Source organism: Manacus vitellinus, unplaced genomic scaffold, assembly GCF_001715985.3.
Source record: "Manacus vitellinus isolate BGI_N305 unplaced genomic scaffold, ASM171598v3 scaffold_33_pilon, whole genome shotgun sequence".
NCBI classification, from domain to species: Eukaryota; Metazoa; Chordata; class Aves; order Passeriformes; family Pipridae; genus Manacus; species Manacus vitellinus.
In genome coordinates, this window is record NW_021940478.1 from 8080340 (window position 1) to 8102744 (window position 22405).

Sequence of the window (22405 nt, forward strand, 5' to 3'; positions counted from 1 at the left end):
AAAGCGATTTGTTGCCGCCAGCCCCTCCTTCCAGCCCTCGAAATGACTGGCAACTCCCGGCTCCCGTTGGGAAGCGGAGATCGAGCTGCCGCCTCCCCGCCAGACCGGGGCTCCCGGGCGTGCGTTTTCCTGGCACCCTGGTTAGTGCTGTGTGGTTTGGGTTTGTCCCCACTCAGGAGATCGTGAACACAGTCTTCTGGAAATTTTGCCCGGAGTTAACATCCTAATGATTACTCTACCGCTCTTCTTCGCTATATAAATATTTTAGCTGTATAAACTGCTTTCTGTATTTTTTCTGCCTTAAAAAGTTTTGATTTGAGGCTTGATTTTATTTTTGATCGTGGGAGTGGAAAACGAGTGAGGAAATAGGGTGAGTGTACGTGTGAACTATGCAAAATACATGAGTGTTTACTATTGCATAGAGAAAGTTAACTAAGTGATAAGATAGCAGCTGACGATAGGAACCTTGTATGTAGGAAAAGATGGGTGAAGTCTCTTTGCAAATCCTTATGAACTTCCTATCATTCTTCTTTTTGAATTCTGAAGTAGGAAAAAGTAGGGCTATAACAAGATCATGTCACAATTTGTCTCTATTTAAAGCCATTAGTGCCTAAACATGCACATACTAAACTACCTCATCACCTTCTAAAATCTTCTTAAAAGGTTTCTCATCCACGTCAATACACCTATGAAGTGTTTAAATGAAGTAAAAGTTTATCCACATTTTGATGGAATTACTTGAAATGAACATATTCCTGTACATGAAGAAAATCTGAACTATTTCATGCATATTAATGAACTTAATAGTAATTTTATTGTTGAGTTACAGAGGCAGCTGGCAGTTGTATTGGCAGTCTGTAATGGCCTGAGATATTGCTAGGGTGTTATATCTCATCTGGTGCCTTCTCTGCCAGCTTACTTTTCCAGAATTTAAGATGAGGTTATTACATAACTTTAAGATACATGCGATATAATAAAATAACTTCCTTAAAGGTTTCAGTGTCACTTTCTGCTATTAAGAGAAGGAAGACTTTGCTACAGTATCCTGTATCCAGCTAAAAGAAATCTTGAAAGACGCACAGTACCCTTAAAATTCTCCTTGTGACATTTCTTTGCCCTTTAACCAACTTATATCACAGACATACTTGCTCGGGACTGCAAATACAAGTGGAAGTTCTGTATTTAATACTTTTTCTTTCCTTTTTTTTTTTTCTTTTCTGCCCAATGCAACTTAGAGTAAGTTCTTTTTAAGGCAGATTTTCCTCTTTTGTTCTGATATTCTCTTGTCATAATGGTGTGCAGGATGCAATTAAGAAAAAACCTTTCTATGTACCTTGAATAAGCAGAAGTAGTGATGAAGATCTAAAAGAAAAGGCATGTTGCATTCTGACTGAAGTCTCTGAATATTGCATGTTTTTAACTCAGACAGTCCCTTAGGAAGTTTCTCATTTCTGAGCATTAAAGTGTTAATGGTTTTAGCAAATAATTTTAGTGTATGTTGCAGAAAAGTCTGTATTATTACTAGTTGTAGAATTTGCATTAACTCAAGCTGGAGAGAGTCAGTAACTGTGCGCTGTTTGAAGACCCTGTCCTGAATTAGGATGACACTAACCAAATTTATAGTGAGGTGCCATCCTTTAGACCTGGCTTACAGTATCTCTGTTACATTTGTTCTACCAGGTCATTGATCATAACCTTCAGAAACAATTGTCATATGAAACTAGTAGAGTTCAGAAGATAATTTTGACATTTCTGTGTACATTCACCCCCTGCTTCTGACTGTCATGTGTAGGGGATTTGTTTTCAACTAATGAGGCCTGGGATACAGAAAGAGCAACATTTAAGTTCTTAAAGTATTAGCTAGTTTGCTTAGTAAGCTAGTATTAGCTTAGTTTGTAGAAAGGTGAGCTCTGGCACCTGTAATATTTGGAAACAGATTTCAAAAGGCAAATGTCTGTCTTAACACAGACAGTAACTTGATTGATGTTCTGAAGGAGATCAGGAGGTATTTGCTAAACAGTGTAAAAAACCTGTAGTTAAGCCAGTTTCACTGTCTATGGAAGATAACATAAAGGAATGTGTAACATCAAGTCTAAATCTTGTCATTTTCAAAGTTTCTACTTGAAGAAATTATACTTAATTGAAACTATTCTTTTTAGAAGAAACACTGCATATTATTATTATTTGAATAACCTGCTGCAGACTTATTTTCAGCTGTTTCACTCAATGCCATTTTACAGGTAGAAAGATTACCACACTTTTTTCGAAGCTGCTATCTGCTGTATAGTGTCAGAAAGCTGCTCTGAAATTAGACTTCCTTGATTTATACTATTCCTCAATAGTGTTCCCTGCCTTGCATAAATAATACAAATGTGTAAGAAGAGTTCTTGATTTTCTAACAGGTGTGTACACTTACAGAAAGAAGATTCAGTTAAGGGAGTCAGTCACCTCTGAGTGAGATTTTACAAGAAGATTTCGTTAGCTGGTCAGCATCATCCCTTGAAATAAATTTTGATCTTTGGAGCACAACTGTTTTCTACCATTGGAAAATACTTTTAAAATCCATAGCTTGGGTTAGGCATTGGAGTGGAACAGCAAGTTAAAAAGATAATGATGGACTGACAAGATAAGTAAATATGCAGCACTGTTGTATGTTATTAACAGATACTGTCGGCATTGAATCTAAAGGTGTGAGCATTGATTCCACCCACATATCTTGTTTTGTCAGTGCATTTGCTGTATCTTCCTTCCGTAGTATTTTGCTGTGCAGCAGTAGCTGTCTGTTTGTGAGGAACTGTATCTGCTGTTACAACTTAGTTAAATTAGTCGTACATTTTTAATTCTCCCAAAGGTAAGTGATTAAATGCCAGTTAGTTTTTGTGATAAAAAAGGTTGTTGACTTAACATGGACTGCAGCAAGTTGATAGTACTGATCTCTTTATTTTTTTACAGGGTTGAGGATGCTGAGGCATCCGAGAAAAGTGTAAATGAAGAAAATGGGGAAGTATCAGAGGCAGACCAACCTCAGAACAAGCACACCCGACACAAAAAAAAGAAACACAAACACCGAAGTAAACACAAGAAACATAAACATTCTTCAGAAGAAGATAAGGACAAAAAACATAAACACAGACACAAACATAAGAAACATAAATGGAAAGAGGTGGCTGATGCCTCTGACAAAGAAGATGGACCAGCTAAAAGAACTAAAATTGATTTTTTAGCTCCTCTGGAAGACTTGGAGAAACAAAGAGCATTATTGAAAGCTGAACTTGAAAATGAATTAATGGAAGGAAAAGTCCAGTCTGGGATGGGATTAATATTACAAGGTTATGAGTCAGGATCTGAAGAAGAGGGGGAGATTAATGAAAAAGCACGAAATGGAACGAGACCTACAGCAAAGTCAAACACTAAGGGGAAATTAGAACCTGTGGACAATAAAACTGGTTCCAAGAAAGCAAGTAAGAGTGAATCAAAAGAAAGGACTAGGCACAGGTCTGACAAAAAGAAAGGCAAGACAGGAGTTGATGGAGTCAAAGAGAAGACAACTAGAAGCAAGTCAAAAGAAAGGAGGAAATCCAAAAGCCCTTATAAGAGAAGTAAGTCTCAAGATCAGACAAGGAAATCTAGGTCCCCAATGCTTAAGAGGAGATCTCAGGAGAAAAACAGAAAGTCTAAATCTCCTCCAGAGGATAGAAATAAGGCTGATGATAAAAGTAAATCAAGAGATCGCAGAAAGTCTCCAGTTGTTAATGAAAACAAAAGCAGAGATCGTGGCAGAAAATCTAAATCTCCAACAGAACTAAGAAGCAAATCCAAAGATAGAAGATCACGGTCCAAAGATAGAAAACCTAGGAGATCAGAGACTGACAAAGAAAAAAAGCCAATTAAATCTCCTTCTAAAGATGCTTCTTCAGGGAAAGAAAACAGGTCCCCCAGACGACCTGGCCGTAGCCCAAAAGGAAGAAGCTTATCTCCCAAACAACGTGAAAAGTCAAGAAGAAGCAGATCCCCTCTCTTTAATGATCGTAGATCTAAACAGAGTAGATCCCCCTCTCGAACCCGGTCTCCAGTTAGAAGACTGAGGAGTAGATCTGCAGAAAGGAAAAGAAGAGAATCAGAAAGGAGGCGTCTTTCTTCTCCCAGGTAGCTTAAAGATGTCATGAGCCATTGCAAAAATGCATCATGGGATGAAATATCTTCTAGTTCAGTGCTTACCTCCTTGTTTTATTCTGAAAATAGCTATTTAAAAAAGTAATCAGGTTGTGCGTTATATTGTGAGCTTACTTTGTATGTACTTAGTTTTTTTAAAAATACTCCCAGCTGTCAGACAGGCACATGCAGCTTGTGGTTGTTAAAAGTGCTAAGTTATTTTCTGCTCACACCATTACTGGGAACAAGTTTTATAACTCGATGTTCTCCTTTCTATCACTTAGTTGGATTCAGAATTTGGCTTCTATTCTGTTTCTTTGTTAGTAGTTCTGTTGCTTTCAGAAATTTCTTTGGAGTGAGAGTCCTCTCTACTTTTACATATTACTGTTGGCTAAAAGTGGGTAATTAACCCCATTTTCGACTCAAAACCCTAAGATAGAGTCAGTATGCATGAATGTAAGCAAATCTTCTATATCAAGATGTCCCTCTCAGTCTCTTTTTTTTTTTTTTCTTTTAAAAATACTGTGTATTTTTCATCTGCTAGAGGGATGGTAGTGTTGCTTTGTTATCAGACTGTTGTATATAATTAACATGTTTTGCATATGCTTAAAGGAGAAGAATGGAAATCTATTTAGTGTATGGGTTTAGCCTTGGCATTGTTTAAAGAAGACAATTAAGCCTAAGAAAGCAGTTACCTTGAAATTGCTATTAAAACTAATAATGCCTGGATGGTAAGTTTCCAGGAAGAGAACAATATAAGTGTATGCATTTTTGGAAGTTAATACATTAACTGTAAAAGTTCAAGAGGCAGAAGAGTTCAGCAGTGCATAATGAATGTTTTGAAACTTTCTATCATGGGATTTAGCTTCACCGAGTCTGAGAATTAAGAACGAAGAAGTATAAATTTTAAACTGGAATTAGAACCACAAAGACTGAGCTCAGTAAATAAGCACCAAAAAAATGTGAAGGTCTTTCAGCCCTAATCACTGAAGGTTACTCTGGTTTCAAGTATGGGGTATCTTCAGGTACAGGGTATCTTCAGGTTCTTTGGAGAATGGCCCCAGTGGTGTGAATCAGATTAGGTAAATATTGTAAATGCTAGCAGTTTATCTGGCTGCTTTCTGGTGCATCAGGAATATATTGGCACAACCACCTATTTTTTTGGCATAGTATTTGACTTTTCTTCTGTAACATTTTGCATCTTTCAGTTTTCATTCTTCATGACAGCTTGCATTGCAGCCAGTTTGAATTGGTTGTCTAGACACTTCAAGTGATGCATGTGTCTAGAATTTTGCTGTCAAATCCTGTAACTCTGTGGTGAGCAGCATGTGAGTGGGGGACTAAGAAATATTTTCTGCTGGAAGTGTTTGCAGATCTGCAGAAATAATGTTTCTTTGTGGGACATCTGAACTAATTCCAACTATGTTAGAGTTTTAACTACCTGTGATTACTCAAACTGCCAGAGAATTTCAGGAGCTTTCATGAAGAGTTTTGACAAAAAAATCCCAGTAATTTAAGTTTGTTTCCAGTGTTCTAATCATGTACGACACTTCTCAGGTCTTTGACTGAAGTTATTTATTATATGATGTTACTATGAATTCTTAATCAGCTTCTACTTTTTATCTCATCCCTGTGATGCCTGAACTGGTTTATTTTTTGTAACATATTTTGATTGGGTTTTGGCAGTACAACCACTTCATTAGCCAGGAAGCCTGGAACTCAGTTCATCCTGTGACTTTTCGTGTAATATTGTTCACAAGAACATAATACAAATTAATTGGGCTAAAGGTATCGGCCTATTCAAACATTTGAGTACAGTAATTTTTCGTAGAAACTGCCAATACTCTGCATATGTGTAAATTTTCCTTCTACCCCAATGTTTACTATTTTGCATCAGTTCTGTATGCCTGATCATTATATATAGCTAAGGTAACTGAAGCTGATCCAGCTGTCTCAAAACAAACAAACAAAATTACAGAATGAGTGCAGTTAATCTTTCAGACCCAAGATATTTTGTTCATTGATGAGATATGGCATCTGTAATAAGTTGTTCCAATTTGATTAAAAAAATCGAAAAATAAGGAGTGGGGAAAAAAAATTAAATAGAGTAGCAACATTTTCTTTGAAATAGTGTGGACCTATTTTCCAAGAATTTCTGATGCTGTCTCATTAGAATAGTTCTTAAACACTTTTAACTTATATTCATTCCGGTTTTTGATTGAAGTCTTGCTGTCTCGCAGTTAAGCTTTTTAATGTTGTTGTCCCATCAAGGATTTTTTTCTTGAATAATTGTGAATTCACAAGAATGAACAAATTTTGAGTAGTATATAGAATCAAGCTTGAATTATTTTTTTAATTTGAGAAGGGTTAGTTTACATGTTACTTAAGAATTCTAGTTTTCATCTGCTGTATTAGAATATGTGAAATGTTGAAGCCATGCAGCTCTAGTGCCCCAATTGAAATAGAAATCAATGTCACTACGGTGAAGTAGCATGATCCTAAGCATAAATTTCAATACTATGTTGTAAAGATGCTGAAATAATTCTCAATAATAAGGTTTTGGGTTTTATGTATTGTTTAAATACTGTTTCTGATAAATGTGAAAACAGGCCACTATTCATGTAAGTCCTAAAAAACAAGCTTTGTTTTAAAACCTCTCTTAGTTGCATGGTAGTAATTAGCAAGCTGTTTCCATACTTGTCCTGAACTAGTCTGATGTGTGGGCACATACTTCCCAGGGTGGGGAGAGACACACAGGAAGGGCAGCCGCCTTTATGGCATACTTATCCATCTCTCTCTCAGAAGCCCATCTGGTGGTCCCTCACCTGCAGTAAGACTTTTTCAAGTGAGTATTTAGAGGGAACTGTGATTTTTTTGTTGTTTTCAGCTTGCTCCTGATTTTTACTACCACTCTCTTCCTCTGTTTTAAGAACGCGGACCAGAGATGATATTTTGTCAAGACGTGAAAGATCCAAAGATGTTAGCCCGCCCAGCAGGTGGTCCCCATCCAGAAGAAGGTCTCGGTCCCCCATCAGACGGAGATCTCGCACACCCCTTCGACGCAGCCGATCTCCAAGGAGGCGGAGTAGATCTCCTCGGAGAAGGTAAACACAGCCCTGTATTTTCAAGTGTATTTTGGAAAGTATTAGTAGAAGAGTAAGGACTGCTGTCTTGTCTGTAAAGACTATGGGGTTTTTTTGTCCATGTTTATATGTGTTAACATAGTTGAATTCATTTTATTCTCCATGAATTGAATTGTTTTATTACTTGGAGTCATTACGTACCTTTATGTTTTATGAATAGATTTTCCTTCTTTTCTTCAGAAAAACAAACCAAAAACCCCAAGATCTAAATCCTTCTTACTGTCAACAGGGATAGAGGCCGAAGAAGTAGATCTCGCCTTCGAAGGAGGTCCAGGTCACGTGGTGGCCATAGACGTAGGAGCAGAAGCAAAGTTAAAGAAGACAAATTTAAAGGTAGTCTTTCTGAGGGTATGAAAGCTGAACAGGAGTCTTCATCAGATGAAAAGTAAGAATTAATTTCTAACTTGCATTGATTATTTAAAAACTATAATTCCACTGATACTGAAAATGAACTAATACTTATCTTCATGGTGTAGTTTTTGAGTTGTTACCTAATACCTTAATCATGTTTTAGTACTTGTGATCTTGTCAAATTACTGTTGAGATGTTCTGAAAAACTTTGGAATATGCGAAAAATATCAAGACCTTGGCTAGTAGGCAGACCTGAGAGGATGATATTTCACTAGGTTTGTTAATTCAGCTTGATCAGTATCTTGTGAAAACTTTTGGTGTGATTACTAAAGCTTACTGCTCAAGGAAAAACTGTAATAGCTGAAAGGATTTGTTGCTGTCTGCAAATTGTGTTTATTTTTACTAAGTATCTACTTATTCAATTGTGCAAGACTATGCATTCTTAATCAAATTATTAAGGATGCTGCAGTGAAAATGAACAAGTTTTTTTGGTTTTTTGTTTTCTTTTAAAAGGCTGCTGTTAATTGTTTGCAATTAAAAATGATCTACAGAATGTCCCAATGAGATACTAAGAGTTAAATCTTCTCTGTAAGGAAATGTAAATATACACACTGGGATTCAATACACAGTAGCTTTCTGAGTCAGTTGAACAATATTGTTCAATATCTTCTGTGCTTTCTACACCAAAGAACTGTGTTTGGTAACATTCAGTAGATAATCTTCTGTTTATGAGGTTATATAAAAAATAATCATGTTTTCATAGTCTTGAAGACTTTGATTTGGAAGAAGAGGATGAAGAAGCAGAGATAAGACAAAGGAGATTACAGCGACAAGCAATTGTTCAGGTATATGGTTACAGACACTAATTTTATGTTTGTAGTGTAGAATGTTGGAATAAGGTAAGGTTCTTTGCCTATGGCTACCTTACAATAGTAATTACTGTCGCTATATTTTTTCAATTAATTAATTGTAATGTTAGTCTGTTAAACTTTACACTTCTATTGAAACAGCATTGCTTTTAAGACTGAAGTGATTCTTCTGTGAGTCATTCTTTGCTTCACTTAAACATCTCTGACAGTCTTAGGACATGTTAAAAATATTCTTACATTATTTTCATTTGTAGAGTTTCTTCGTAGCTATATCACTGATATAATAATGTCAGTGTAACTCTAAGTTATATATCATTTTTTTTCAAGTAGAAGTTGTCCTTCTCAGTTTCCAAAGTTTCATAAAGCCGCTGGCATAGGTTCCTCCCTTAAGGTGGAATATGTATCAGTAATCACAGATGTAATATGTGATTGAGACCCCTGACAGGGAGCTGTGACCAAAGGGAATGAAATTGTAGAGCACAAGTCAGGTATCTCTTTTCAAAGGTGGAATTTGGCACACAATTAGAACATAGCAAGCAAAATGCTGTAGCATATTTATTTAATGATGTACAAAACCACTGGTTTTAGTGTACTGCTTATTTTAAGTAGCACTAAAAATATGGTCATGATTTGAGCTTTATGCAAAACCCACTGTAAAATCCTTCAAAACTATGACTGAGAAAAACCATATAAATTCTTATTAAAGGCCAGTTACACCTGATGTTGGTGTATGCAGGAAGAAAATTCCAGAGCTGCATTCCCTAAATGAAAACCTCTGCTTGTATTATTGAATAGTTTGACTTTGATAACTGAGTGGTATCAGCGTTTATTCAACTTGATTTTTAGCTTTTGGGATAGGAAGTGAAGTTTGTATAATTTTGTAGTACTTAAGGCTAAAAAAATTGTAAAGATGTTTGAATTTTTTTAATTCTTCTGAAATTTTTCAACATGAATGAAGGAATAAATAGGATTTCCAATTCAAATAAAAAACATGAGTCTAAAAAACTGCTTTTCTCTATCGTAATGCTAATAAAAATGGGAAAGGTTCTAGAATGCAAGACATAATTAATTTTTCCTCTGAGGCTGTTTCAACGTTTGTGTGCCTGAATGGCTTAGTAATAAATCTGTTGCTGCTGACAGTTGGTTGTGCATAACCAAGTAGTGAATTTTCGATAATAATCGCTTTTTATAGAAATGTGAAGTCCTAAAGACACCCATGAATTTTTCAGTCTTATGGTCTGGGCTGTGGTGCACTGTGAAAAAAGTCAATTTTCAAAAGTCGTATCCCATTCTGCAAATAATCTTGTCTTTAGAGATGTAGGTGATTCTGAAGGCAAAGATTAAGGTTTAGCACAAGCCATTGAAAGGGTGGGTATGAAAATGCTTAAATTGTGATAAGCTGTGATGGAGACATTAAAAATTAAACTTATTTTTAGAAATACAAGGGCCAGACAGAAGACAGTAATATATCTGTACCATCTGAACCAAGCAGTCCTCAAAGTAGTACACGTAGTCGCTCGAATTCTCCTGACGACATACTAGAAAGAGTAGCTGCTGATGTTAAGGAGTACGAACGGGAAAACGTGGACACGTTTGAAGCATCAGTAAAAGCCAAGCACAACCTCATGACAGTTGAACAGAACAACGGTAAGATTCTGAAATCTGTCTGATGCAATTTATGAAAGCTCAGGCGTTTGCTTAGTTTCTTTACATACTTCCAGACTTGGAAGTAGGTTGACATTTTGGATGGAATTTATGAAAGTTTTCACAAATATTATGGTACTAAAGATAAAAGATTAAAATAAAGCTTCCTCATTAGGAAGGATAACATGAGTAGAACTTGTTCTCTATATGTCTAATAACTCTTAACACAATTTGTGCTATACCTTTGGAAGAGCAAATAGCAATGTCTGTCTTTATAGTTAAGAATCACCCTTCCAAATTTTTTTTTTCACTCATGCACGTTGTTTTCTTAGAAGCTTAATGTAGCCTAGTCTTTATTTTGGGTGAGCTGGAGATTATGCTTCCCTTCATATAATCAATTGTACAGCGATATTAAAATAAAATAAATCTTGATATAAAACTTGCCTTTTGCCAGCAGCAGCAAAGGGAAAATGGAGCATCTCCGAGTGCACAGTGTAGTATTGAAACTCTGCTGCTTTTTTTGTCTTTTGAAAGTGGATTACTGTACATCTTCCAAGTAGTCAAAGGTGTGTAGCTGCTGTGTCGTCATACATGAGATAGTTTAAACTACTTCAGTTTCTCTTTACAGTTTAGTTGCAAGAGCACTGTTTAACAAGGGCTGTGGAACCTGCCCAGCCCCTCAGAGGGAAATAGTTGGATAGTGGGTTGTATTTCATGTCATGCACCACACATATCTTTGGGGGCTAAATACACTGTCTTCTACTGGATGCTTCTCTTCCAATTAATGAAGCTGTGTCTCTTTGGGACTGCTGTACTGCTCTGTAGTTTGTCCTGGTGTTCCCTTGAGGAGTGTGTTTTCAGATTGTTCTCCTACAACAGTTGTGAAAAGAACTGTCCTATGCACTTTATTTGCATACCACAACTTTAGACTTAGTCTTCTTATGTGTAACAGACAATAAATTTTTTGAGTTTTGTCTAAGCATGTACTGCTCTCTAATTTTGTGTACTAAAGCATATGAAAATATAACCCTTAGCTACATAGACATTTTCCACATAGACACATGAAAAAGGTTTCTAAAAACACATCAGTTACACTCAAGTCTTGGAATTTTTCATTTAGTGGTGGGATCCTGGGTCAGAGGTGGCTGTAACAACAACTGAAAGCAGTGAAGTATCTTTCTTTGCAAAAACCATTCTTTTTCTATCCTGACTTTTTACAGGGCCAGAGTAATAAGTTGCTAAGAAACTCATTGTAGCCCAATGCAAGTGTGAGTAATGGGAACTAAAAAGAAAATTTGAGGAAGTTTCTGGAAGGGTCTGTAGCTCAGAACAGTGGTGTAACCTGTCTCCCCACAAGTGTCATGTGATGGGTCTATATCTTGAAACAGCAGTATCAGCATGATGGCTGATTTTTTGATGCTGTCAGATTTCAGTCTAGTTGGTTTGTGTGGAAGTGGTTGGTTACATGCATCACGAGACACTGAAGCCTCTGAGCTTAACCATTTATTTTTCTCCATTGCTTAAGTACCCTGAAGGGAGTGTCTGTGATTTGCCATGTTCAGGAAGGGCTGCTACCATAATGTGTGTTATAAAACAGTTTGAAGTTTGCTTGCTTTTGCTACTATGTACTTAATTTATATTTCTTTGCTTTTATCTTATCAACCAAGTAAAATGTCTGTGGGATTTAAAGATGATTAAAAGGTGAGAAAGGGATAATCTTGCCCACATTAAAAATGTTTCCCTTTAACACAGTAGTAAACATTGTATTTGACAAAAAGCTACACACCAGGTCCTTTTTGGCAGGGTTGGAGAAAACATTTTCCAAAGAAGCAACGTCTGGGCTTTACAACTTTGGTTTTTACCAAAATACCATGTGATTAGCAGAAAAGCCTGAAGTTGTATATTGAAAACATGACTGTTTTTTTTACATATATGCACAATCATTTTATACTTGTTTATATATATATATATATATATATAGTTATTATTTGTAGGGATCATGTACATATTTAGCTTTTTTCCTTTCTGCTGTGTGAATTACTGGAAAGCTATTACACATAGTTTTTTCACAGAAGTAAAATTTTTGAATGTTTTAAAGAACTAGTCTGAGTTTTATATTCTAGAATGTGAAATATGTGAAATGGTATTTGCTAGAAACATTAATAGAGCTTCCTGTTTGCCAACATGCCGATCTTAGTCTATGTTGTAAAAATACCAAGTGTCAAATTATACTGGCAACAAAGTTATCATTTAACAGCTTTTTCATGTTGAGTAATCTAAATTTCATTTTAAGGTTCATCTCAGAAGAAACTGCTAGCTCCTGATATGTTCACAGAATCAGATGATATGTTCGCTGCATACTTTGATGTAGGTAATTCTTGGAGATTAAATGTACAATCTCTTTCTGCTTGATTTTTGTTAGTCACTGTCGCTTGAGTGCTGTGGGAACTTTGATTTGTAAAAGCATGTGCAGCTAAATGGATTGTAGGTTCTGAATCTTTTTATCAGCCAAGTTGGACAAAGTGGTTCTTAATTAGTATTTCATTGAAATAAAACCTGCTGAAATTAGTGTGAGTTTTACCAGAGGAAGCAATTGGGGAATTCACTTGCTGTTTGAATAGGACCTATAATGGCATAGGGCAAAAACATGAACCTATTTATAAGTTAAGCTTTTTGTTAATGTTACCATGTTGCACTGTTCTGTTTTCAGCGGTTCATGTGTGATTAACTAAAAAAATGCATAAGATATTTTAATTGTCTAATGATGCTATGTTGGAGTAATCTGGTGGTTTGTTTGGTGAGGTTTTTTTGGATGGAAAGATATATTTCCTGGTTTTACTTTTGCACTATTCCATCAGCTTTTCTCTACATGTGCTGAAGTGACCTGGAAATGTTGGCAGCCCAGTGACTAGTTTTGAGACTTTATGTGCCATTTTCTATAAATCCTCTTGCATTGTTGCTGGTTGACAACACTAAGAAATAAGTCGAGACAGGAACTTTCTTCTTAACTTAAAAATTTTCCAGTTAATTTTGGTTTATGGCCAATATAACAAATTATAACAAATGTGTGTGTGAGGGTGTATTTTTAAAAATTCAGAAGTTACAAGTGGGGATTTATATGGCTTGTAAGTAAGCAGTTCCCCCTTCCAGAAACCGTTGTTCAATTGAAGGTATTCTTTGCAACTCACAGTTTGGAATTTGTGATAAAATATTGACAAGTCTGTTAAGAGATGTCAGCAGCAGTTGTAGTAATGTTATAGTTTTATGTATAATAGTGTGAAACAAGTGCCATTGAATGAACCAAAATTCAAGGCTCAAAGAGTTATATTTTCCTTGCAAATTGCTAAATTTTTTATTATAAACATACTGTAAATAAGAAGTCTTACTTAGATGGTCCAAAATGTGCATCCTAATGTGACTTGTAAAAAATATCTCGTGGGTATTAATTGAAACTTTACCCGTTTATGTTTAATAATACTTCTGTTGGTTGATCTCATCCTCTTTCCTTGCATCAGACTTTAGATACTGGTATGTAAATAGCTTTTTATGTTAAGTTGTTTCTCCCTCCTACAAGATAAATGTGTTTGTATTGTGGAGAGGAACAGTGTTTCAGTAGGGGGAAAAGGGCTTTGGTAAGTAAACATCAAGAAAAAATACAGAGCACACAAGCAAAGCTGTTACTTTTCTTTTTATTTCAGAGTGCTCGTCTAAGGGCTGCTGGGTTTGGAAAAGACTTCAAAGAAAACCCCAATCTCAGGGATAACTGGACTGATGCAGAAGGCTATTACCGTAAGTGGTATTTGTTGATCAGTAGGGACAGATAGAATGAGAGTGCTGAATGGAGAAAATCCTCATGGAAAAGTACTGAAATGTTATTCTAATGTAGGTATACCACAGAGCACTCTCCAATCGTGTAATGTAATGGATGAAATGAGCATGCAGATTTTAACCTGAGTTACCAAAGGACTCCAGATTTACAGAATAGCCGTTTGTTCCCCATAATTTCCACAAAGCTAGGTGATTGTACACCATAAAATTAAAGGATTTTGCTATTTACCCTTTTTTTTGTGTAATTATAGAGAATGGTTTATTTTTCATGAAAGTTTTCATGAAACATTCCGTTACATGTATCACTCATAATTTGAAATTGCCTGATTTTATCCTTCAGGTGTTAATATAGGTGAAGTTCTAGATAAACGTTACAATGTCTATGGTTACACTGGTCAGGGAGTCTTCAGTAACGTAGTGCGAGCCAGGGACATGGCGAGAGCAAACCAAGAAGTAGCAGTTAAAATCATCAGGAACAACGAACTTATGTAAGTAATGGCTTTGTTCGATAATAATAAAGCATGTGTGACAGTTGGAAGTTTTTTTTCATGATGTGATTTGAATCTCCCTTTGTTTCAAGTGAAGTAACAGATTACAGCTGTGATTCCTGCCTTTTCTGCTAGTTTGAGCCAGATAATGGGAAGCGCTTGAGGACTATGTATCCACTCTTCTTTACAGCTATCGCAGGAAGAAGGGTACTTGCATTTTCATCAGGCACTTTCTCATTTGCAAAACTGCAGGGAATAGCCATGGCAAGGAACAAGGTTACAGTTAATTATGAGGCCTGCCCAGACTTAAATTTTTTGAGATGGGAGTCCTGGACTGTAAAGAAACTGTTTTTTTTGATGGACCAAATTGTATGTGGCAGGCTGTGGGTTGAATCCCTGTCAATCATCTGCAATTTACAAAACGACCTCCATACATTAACTATTTTTGTATCTTTTCTATATGTTTGCATGTATATAAGATACATAAAAAGGGATGAGACTCACTGTTGAAATAAAAAAAAAAAAGAGGACTTTCAGAATGAACATTAACAAATATGATCTATTAAACTATGTTATTTGAGGACTTGTCTTCAATATTCATTTTCAGTATCTACTGCAGTATTTCTGCAGTCATTTATTATGTCCTCTTCTGCTACAGACAACTTTAAAGAAAATCTTTTCTATGCATTTTGCCTTGGAAGTTTTGAGAATTGTCTTACTTTTTGTATAACTGGATTATTTTTAGTTATGTGAATAAGTATCTAGAAAAGTTTTAAAAACTAAAGGGGAGTGATAAGCTATTTTAGTTTGGTATGTTGTATAGGTAATAAGCTTGGGTGTGTAATTGAATCTATAATCAATTCAGCTTAAATCTTCTTTTAATAATGTGGTTAAGTATTTTTAAAAAAAAATAAACTTCTCAGGTGAGTGCTATTTGAAATTTCAGTGTCATATTACAAGCGGAAATCCAGTTTTAGCTTTGCATGCAACTGGGAGTGAGGAGGAAGGGATAAGAAGGCTACAAGGCACAGTGAAGATCAGAATTAAATAAACTTAGCCAGTATGTAGACACTGACACCAAACCCCTGCTGTGATTTTGGTTTTTTTAATATGTGGTACATTAAGTAATGACAAGACACTTTTCATTCCTGGATAATTATAACCACACAAGTGAATATCTAGATTTAAAAAACTATTGGAATTTATCTGATTTTGTTTTGTAATCACATTCCTCCGTTTTCAGGCAAAAAACTGGCCTAAAAGAACTGGAATTTTTAAAGAAACTCAATGATGCTGATCCTGATGACAAGTTTCATTGTCTACGGTTGTTCAGGCATTTCTACCACAAACAACATCTCTGTCTGGTATTTGAGCCGCTCAGGTAAGATGACAAATGTTTGGGGTTCTCTGTAAAAGGTAAAGTAGTACTGGGTGTTCTTTACCTTTCCAGTTTTGGCTATTGTTTTGATACTTTGTTCTATTGCCAAGATTCAAGAATGCATGGAACTTTCAAACAACAAAAAAAATTATCTGGAGGCACAAATCTACAGACTACTGAGCTACTTCTGATTTCCTTTAAGCACTGATGTAAGCTTTCTGCCTGGAAAATATTTGAAACAAAATGATGTATTAAAGGTGGTTCCTCTCACCAGTACTGCTCTTTAAGTTTAGTAGTTTTCATAATTCTTTGTTTTAAGGGTTTGTATTAAACCCAGAGCAGGTTTAGCAAACGCTGTATATTCTGTGAAGAATGTGTATATATGTATATAAATGTAAACAGTCTGAGGAAGAAAATCATTACAGTGGTTTCTTTTCATGTTCACTTTCTGTTTAAGTAATTAAGCTCTTTTGACACATTAATTGTAGACAGTTTCATGATAGATACAGATATGCTAATTGTCTTAGTCCCCATTCCTGCTTGTTGTTCATATCCTATGTTTTCTGTGTGTGTCATATTTTAATTTTTGCCATATTTGGGATGAAGATAAGTTATATGGTGAAACAATGCAAATTTTATAGAATTACTATGGTATTTCCATTAATAAGCCATATAACAAATTAATTTTTTTATGCTGCACTATCTCTTTATAACACACACTTGTACATTATTTATATACAATTATGCTTTTGTCCTGGAATTATGGTCTTTTTATCTGCTGTTTAAGTCGCCAAAAATTCTCTTCAACTTTCGCATGCTTTCTTTTTCATTTATTTCTGAAGAAAATGAGTAAAAAGGCTTTACAGTTGTTAAGAAAATGCTGTTCATGTGCAAATCAATCCTCTCAAACTAAAATTGAATAAAAATGTGCTCTGAACTAAGTAAGTCCAGTGTATATACAGTATGGGATAGATCTTGACCAGCCTTTTTGTTTCATTGCTGTAGCTAACAGGAGTATGTTAAGTTGAATGCTGCTTTTCTCAAAAGATACTTAAAGCTAACTGGTTTGTTCAAGTTTGTCTTACAGTTTAGGAGGCTGCTGTGTTTTTTTTTGTTAAGATCCTTTCCATTCTTTCATTTTCCCTTTCTCTTAACAGTATGAATTTACGAGAGGTGTTGAAGAAGTACGGGAAAGATGTTGGACTCCATATTAAAGCAGTGCGTTCCTACAGCCAGCAGTTGTTCCTGGCTTTAAAACTTCTTAAAAGATGCAATATCCTACATGCAGATATTAAACCAGATAATATTTTGGTAAGTAAGAAATAATTGAAGTTTATTTTGCACGGTATATGGTGTACAATGACATATTTGAAATTTATATCATTCGGTTAATTTAGGTGAAGTCAAAAATTACTGAAAATATTTCAGGTTTATACTTCGATATAAAATGATATTGTGATATAAATAGTAAGTAGGAAATATAATAAAACATCTAAATAAAATCTTTTTCAAACGAACGTGAATCCACTTGTATCTTTATAGAAAGCAGATTTTCCAAAGTAAGACAGTGTCTTTTCTTAGGAGAAATACTTGGAAGTTTTCCATTGATAGTTGAAAAATGTTCTTCCTTTGTGTAAAATGGAAGTAGGTTATTTGAGTCTGGATGGAGATTTTGTTTATGTGAGATAACAGGGAAAGGTCCTTAATTCCTCTTTTGTCTTAGGTCATGACAGCTACATCAGAGAAATCAAAGAAATTTCCTTTGGTTTTCTTGGAGGTCATCCCTGTGACAAACTCAGATTTTTAATTTATCTAGAATGTCTTCGTATTACCATCACAGCATTAAAATTTACTATGCAAGCATGAAATATTTGAATAATATGCTGTTTTATGAGTGGTACTCTGGATACTGGAGTTTCAAGTCTAAACTGATCAAATTTCAGTATCTGGAATGAAATTTGGGTCCACCAAGGATATTTTGATCAGGAAAAAGTACCTGAAACTGACCTCTTTTTTTTTTTTTATATTTTGTAGGACCTGAAGGCATTAACTGTCACTTTCGGTTTGAGAAAGTTTTACAGTTTTATTACAACACAGACAGGAAGGAAACTTCCAATTTAAAGGCTGAATGTTTGTCTTACCTCTGACTTAAATATATTATCACTTTCACAGTGCTGTTGGCAATTCTGTCCACAAATGGTGCTAATAGATATTTATGTTTAATTTTCAGGTGAATGAATCTAAAACAATACTAAAGCTTTGTGATTTTGGATCAGCTTCACATGTTGCAGATAATGACATCACACCCTATCTAGTTAGTAGATTTTATCGAGCTCCAGAAATCAGTAAGTACACTTTGGATTCTCTACATGCATCACATAGCAAGACATACCAGTACTAGCAGATGAGAATTTGACTTGAATTTACCCTCAGGTCTTAGCAAAACATGACTCTGGAAATATGATGGCAGTCAGAAATTCAGACTTTGAAAGCACTTGTATGACTTTTCATGTGTGGTGGTGGTCAGCTCAGTGAGGATGGGGAGATGTCATTCTGATGGGTTATAGTTTTAATTTGTTTTAATTTGTAGTTATTGTTCTGACTTCTTGGTTTTTTGCTGATTAATTTGGTGGTAGGTAAAGTATCCCTTTCTAAAATAGGGATACTTTAAAATTTTGCATGCTTCTTTTATTGTAACTTTCTATTCCTAAGAGGAGCAGCACCAAGATAGTTTAGAAATCATAAGTTTTTCATCTGTCTGCTTTTGTGATATTGTATGGTTGCCATTGTGGAATTAACTGGTATTGTTCTGTTTCAGTTATAGGAAAAATGTATGACTATGGTATAGATATGTGGTCTGTAGGCTGCACATTATATGAGCTTTATACAGGAAAAATACTGTTTCCTGGCAAAACCAATAATCATATGTTGAAACTTGCCATGGATCTCAAAGGAAAGATGCCAAACAAGGTAAGAAAAATAAGTGCATTATTTTAATTAATATCTGAAACTGCTGCAATGAACAGTAGAACATACATTCTTTTTTCTCTTGGAATTCTGTTTTTTATCATGTACATCTTCTCTTAACAGTAAGTAAATATCAGATGTTGCTCTGACTGTGTAATTGATATTGATTTAAAATCTTATAAAGTGTAAGTATATAGCTTCTTTTTCATAGACTAAGTATAAAGTGAAAGCAGAAACCTTCTAAGCGCTGACCTGAAAAAAATACGTAAGTCGATGGAAGATACTGTCCTTTTTCAACTGGTTTTAACTGTGGTTTTTTTACTCAATCTTGAGATTTTTTCCTGTCCTTTTGATATATTTTTCATTAGTATTTAATTATTCATGTTGTGATAAGTTAGTAGACATGGATGCTAATTGCGAAATACGTAAGACACAGAGAACTTGCCTGAAACTCTTGCCTCTTCCTCATTTTCCAGATGATTCGAAAAGGTGTGTTCAAAGATCAACACTTTGATCAAAATCTCAACTTTATGTATATAGAAGTAGATAAAGTGACAGAAAGGGTAAGTCCTCAATGCGTTGATTAACTCATTACTTTTTTTCAAGCTTTCCTACTATTACAGTCTTTCAAACACGCCCTGACATCTTAATTAAAAAAAAAGCTTCGTAAACTAATAATATGTCCTTTTGCAGCAGTACGGACAGATTATATAGTTACAAAATGCCAAAAGATATTTTTTTCCTACCATGTAAGAACAATTAAGAGAAATCTAGGTTTAATCTGGTAGATGTACAGGGTATCTCCACATAATCTATTCTTAAATTACTAATAAAGAAAATTGTGCCTTCATTTTATAGAAGAATGTCCAGCATCAGTATGATGTGCTTATGTTGTATGAGGTCACTATTAATTTTGGTATCATTGTAACATATTATATTTAACAAGAATCACAGAATTAGTGGTCAGATATGGAAACTTTCCGTATCTGGAAAGTTTCTCCTCTGTTCTCAGCTGAGATGTTAGGTTCATGTATGCACCTGCTGTTGGTGGCCTACCCCCGACCAAGTTCTTTCTGCTCTTTTCTCTGCCCACACGATGGTTTGTGAGGCTGTACGGTGGAAGGGTGTTGCTGCTCAGATACGAGACAAGCCTGCAGAAAAGCTGCTGCTGAAGCTCTGTAAAAGGGATGGATGGGGATTCGTGCATTATTTCTGTTCTACAAGGTTGCCATTTTTGTGTTCGTAGGAGAAAGTTACTGTTATGAGCACCATTAATCCAACCAAGGACCTATTAGCAGACTTGATTGGGTGCCAACGACTCCCTGAAGACCAGCGTAAAAAAGTACACCAGCTAAAGGACTTGTTGGACCAGATTCTAATGCTAGACCCAGCTAAACGGATTAGCATCAACCAGGCTCTACAGCATGCCTTCATCCAGGAAAAAATCTAAACCAGATGAAGAAGTTCAAAGGGTTTGAGTAATTAAGACACAAAGACTGAAGAAATTTCACAGCAGTTATTAATGTATATAAACATAAATATTTCCCCTGCAAAGTTGAGGAAGAAATGATACATTTGAATTAACATCAAGGCTGATATTTCTTTTAGAAATGTTAGAGTAATTCTGTTTTGTGTCTTATGTGAAAATTTTCACTGTAGAACTGTTTTAATTGCCAAGACTGCACAAAAGTACAATGCTAATGTATATGGTTGCAGTTCGTATATATTATAAAAAGAAAAAAGCGTCTGTTATAAAAAAAAAAAAAAGAAAAAAAAGAGAGCAGTAATACTGGGTGGTTGATTTGTTTTAAGCAGACTTGGCTTCATTTTTGTCTTTAAAAAATGGCCAGCATAAATGCTATTTATATTCACATTTTCCTAGGTGTGTGTGTGCAGGCCACAGCAGCATGCCCTTGGTGTAGTCAGTGCCGAAGGGGGTCTGTTCCTTCTTGAGCCTGCCCGCAGGGATGGTCTCCTCTTTTAAAGCAGGTTGTGTACAACTTTCAGTACACTGAAGGTAAGCTAACCCATCAACATCACCGGTGTTTAAGCTGTTATTTTACTGGAACAACTGACAAATGAGAGACAATAGCATTGTGGCAGAATTCCCTGCATGTTTGATAAATGATCTTGTTTTATTTTCTGGCATTGCAACCGTGGCATAGTTACAACTTCTGTTCTGTTCATCACATATAAAACTTGGAGAGAGCGCACTTGATGGATAGAGCGCCTTCAGTGTACTGTTTCTTATTACTTTAATTTTTTTAATCAACTTGCTATAGACTTTGTATACATTTTGTTAAATACAGTTCACTATGACATAGAACCAATACTTACAGAAGAGTTTTCATTTAGTAATTACATATGTTGGGATCTCATTTGAAAGACCTTATATCTAAAGGATAGATAGACAACATAAAGAAATTTTTAACTATTTGTATGTCATTTTGAAAGTGTACTGCTTTATGCTAAAAGTGTTTCATTTGTTCATTGTTTTCATTATTTGTGATCATGTTGTCTTTCAATACAGGCATAAACCTTCCACTCTTGAACAAAGCAGCTGCTTTTTAAAAGCGGTAATTGCTTCTTTACCTTTTATTTCTTTTGTAAATGAAGCTTTTCTTTAAGAAATGTGACTTTAAAGTGTTGTCTCTTGCATAAAACAGTTGACACTTACTTATTGTAAAGTGAAGATTGTTCTGCTGCATGTAAAGTGGACCATGCAGATTTCTGTATGTTTTCAGTATGCATCATTAGATAATAAAGTCTTTTGTGAACAAGGCATTTGTAGCCATTTTTAAAAGAATCTGTCTTCAGTGATGGTAAATCAGGTAAATCGTAAGACCCACTCCTGCATTTCCTATTAATCATTTAATTAAAGGAATTATTAAATGTTATGATCTTTGGGAGAGCTATAGGCTATGTTAATTGGATATATAATTATCAATGCTTAAACAAAAGCAAAGCCAAAAAACCCTACAGATACTGTCTGTCTGCTTTCATTGTAATGAAATTATTCCTGTAGGACGTGGGATTAAATTCAGGCTTTAACTAATGTTTGTGCTGTTTTTCTCACTTTTCCTTTTGATGGTGCTGAAAGAGAAAAAAGGAAAGCGAGTCACAGGCCACTCAACGCCTACTCCATGGGTCTGATTTGCTGAGACACCAACTTCACCTTCCTAACAAGGTTATTTCTGACAGCATGTGTAGATAAACATTTAGCAACGAGTTAAAAAAGCTTGAGACAGTTGAGTTGATTATACAGGGTGAGGAAAACAGAATCAAACTTTTCAGGTCCATACTGCTGTTTTAATGTTCTCTTTGATGATGTTAAGAAGTTCATCTTTTCATTTTTTATTAATATATTCTAACAAGCTGTGAAAACCCCACTGGTTTCACATACTTTATAATACTTTGAACTAAGAAGGATTTTTGTATCCATCTAGGTACATAATGGCAACAATCATGCACTCTTAGTGCACTCAAGAATGGAAAAATGCCACAAAGCAGGTCATTCTGCTGGTGGGGAATACCCCACCGAGGAGATGTAATGAACTAACTACGAAAACAAGCATGAGATGGGTG

At 35.3% G+C, this 22405-nt stretch overlaps 1 protein-coding gene across 1 annotated transcript; it reads left to right on the forward strand.

The window, feature by feature from the left end:
- Positions 1 to 42: 42 nt before the first annotated feature.
- Positions 43 to 21623, forward strand: PRPF4B (pre-mRNA processing factor 4B). The gene is made up of 15 exons (XM_018076852.2): positions 43 to 140; positions 2953 to 4146; positions 7083 to 7256; positions 7525 to 7680; positions 8410 to 8491; positions 9952 to 10162; positions 12453 to 12526; positions 13858 to 13948; positions 14328 to 14475; positions 15719 to 15856; positions 17011 to 17164; positions 18084 to 18198; positions 18672 to 18823; positions 19297 to 19383; positions 20067 to 21623. Exons 1-15 carry the CDS (start codon positions 43 to 45, stop codon positions 20268 to 20270), a joined length of 3078 nt encoding a protein of 1025 aa, XP_017932341.1. The 3' UTR covers positions 20271 to 21623.
- The last annotated feature ends 782 nt before the right edge of the window (positions 21624 to 22405 follow it).